Below are 1,693 nucleotides of genomic sequence, written 5' to 3'. Positions count from 1 at the left end.
GCGCCTGACCGCAGTGTGCGCAGCTACTCCGCACCCGGCGCCCCTCAATGCGCGGCGTGTCCAGCAGCCCGCCAGCCCACGGCCTCTGGAACACCCACGACGTCACAGCTACCCCCAGAAACCTCAGGAATTGACGAAGCTGCCTGAAAATTGTCATGCCAGTCTAAACTGAACAGGTCAGTCAAAAAAAACATGTCACGCCCGTGTGTGTAAGATAGCCATCGACTAAACTGTGACGGCTACTAACGGAATGGTAAAGGGTGTCAGGTTTTCAAAGTAAAGTGGTCTAAAAGAACATTTCACTGTTCAAGAAAATTAAGGCATTTCTCATGCAAAAAAGATACCTCAAAAGATAAAAATCCAAACTTTGATCTGTGTTCAGGTGTCAGTTTCTTTCCAAAAAGTCTTTTTGGCTAGAAAAGGTGACCTTCAAGTTTTGAAATATTAGCACACATGTAATGAATGGTTTACTGATACTACATTGCATGTAGTTTCTGACCATTCTAAACGTAATTAACAAAATAAAGAAAGGTGGCTTTAAAATAAGGACTTTCTTTTCCCAGCTACCAAACTAGAAAGCAGTAGCACAGCTATTCTCCATTATATATTCTCATATCCACTGTACTTTTTCTTCCGCTAGCATTTATCACATTACAATTATCAGCGTCTGACTTGTTTGATCATTTAACTGCTTTGCTTATTCAGCTGCTTCCAGCAGTCTCTAAACTTTATAGCCACAGCAGCTATCTTACTCACAGGGTCCCGGACACAGCAGGTATTCAGTAAATATGTTATTGACCTGTTGAACGAACTGTTGCACGTTATTTTAGATGAAAGGTAAATAAGGGCATTTAGGGTTTTATGAACTTCTCAATACTTAGCAAGATGAAAAACCTTTAATAAAACAAACACAGATATTTTGGAATTGAAAAAATTAGAGGGCAAATGATGTATTCTCAATTATGGGGAAAAAAAATCTACCCTCATCTGAAAGTAGCTAATATTCCAAGCAAAAAGGCAAGTCAGTGCTGTTTTTTAACATTTGTGCCAGTAGAATCGATTTAGTTCTCCAGTCTCGGTATTCCCTTTTATAAACGCTAAGTTTTGTTTTTAATTTTTAAAGGCTCTAACGTGCACCAAAACTACTGGAGCAGAGTTCTAAGATACAGTGATACCATCAAAATGCCCTGATGGCAGCATCCGCGGGCACTCACACCTGCCAGGTGGCCACGTGTTTTCATAGTCCTGAAAATGCCTCGGGCTTGGAAATGCCCTGATGGCAGGTACCATCGAATCATGTGTTTTCATCGTCCTGAAAATGGGCTTGGAAATGCCCTGATGGCAGCATCCGCGGGCACTCACACCTGCCAGGTGGCAAAGAGCTCCCACACGAGCGCCCTGCGAGGCAACTGCAATTACAGCTTCGTGGTGCACGCAGACACTGAGGCACAAGGACAACGTGTGCCGAGTCTGCACTCCGAGGGGTCACCAGCGTCCCCGCGCCGAGTCCGCCCGCCGCCGCGGGCGCCCGAGCGGCGTCCAGCGAGCCGTAAACCCCCCCGCGTGCGAACCCCGCCCCAGGCGAAGGCCGCAGAACCTGCAGACGCCGCGAGGCTGGGTGGCCTCAGCCCCGAGCGAGCCCGCGGCGAGCCGCGTCCGGCCAGACGAGGCGGGGGAGGCAGCCCGCACCGGG

The 1,693-nt window shown here is 47.8% G+C and overlaps 1 protein-coding gene across 1 annotated transcript in view; it reads right to left on the bottom strand.

Moving 5' to 3' along the window:
• The window catches only part of FH (fumarate hydratase), a 20,853-nt gene extending 20,696 nt beyond the window's left edge, over positions 1–157 (bottom strand). Inside the window, exon 1 of the mRNA XM_012730878.1 lies at positions 35–157. Coding sequence (XP_012586332.1) covers positions 35–157 — 123 coding nt within the window. The remainder of the gene's footprint in view (positions 1–34) is intronic.
• Positions 158–1,693: the final 1,536 nt, after the last annotated feature.

Source organism: Condylura cristata, unplaced genomic scaffold (genome assembly GCF_000260355.1).
Source record: "Condylura cristata isolate star-nosed mole 26May11 unplaced genomic scaffold, ConCri1.0 scaffold00029, whole genome shotgun sequence".
Taxonomy (NCBI): Eukaryota; Metazoa; Chordata; class Mammalia; order Eulipotyphla; family Talpidae; genus Condylura; species Condylura cristata.
This window is presented reverse-complemented; position numbering and strand designations above follow the sequence as displayed.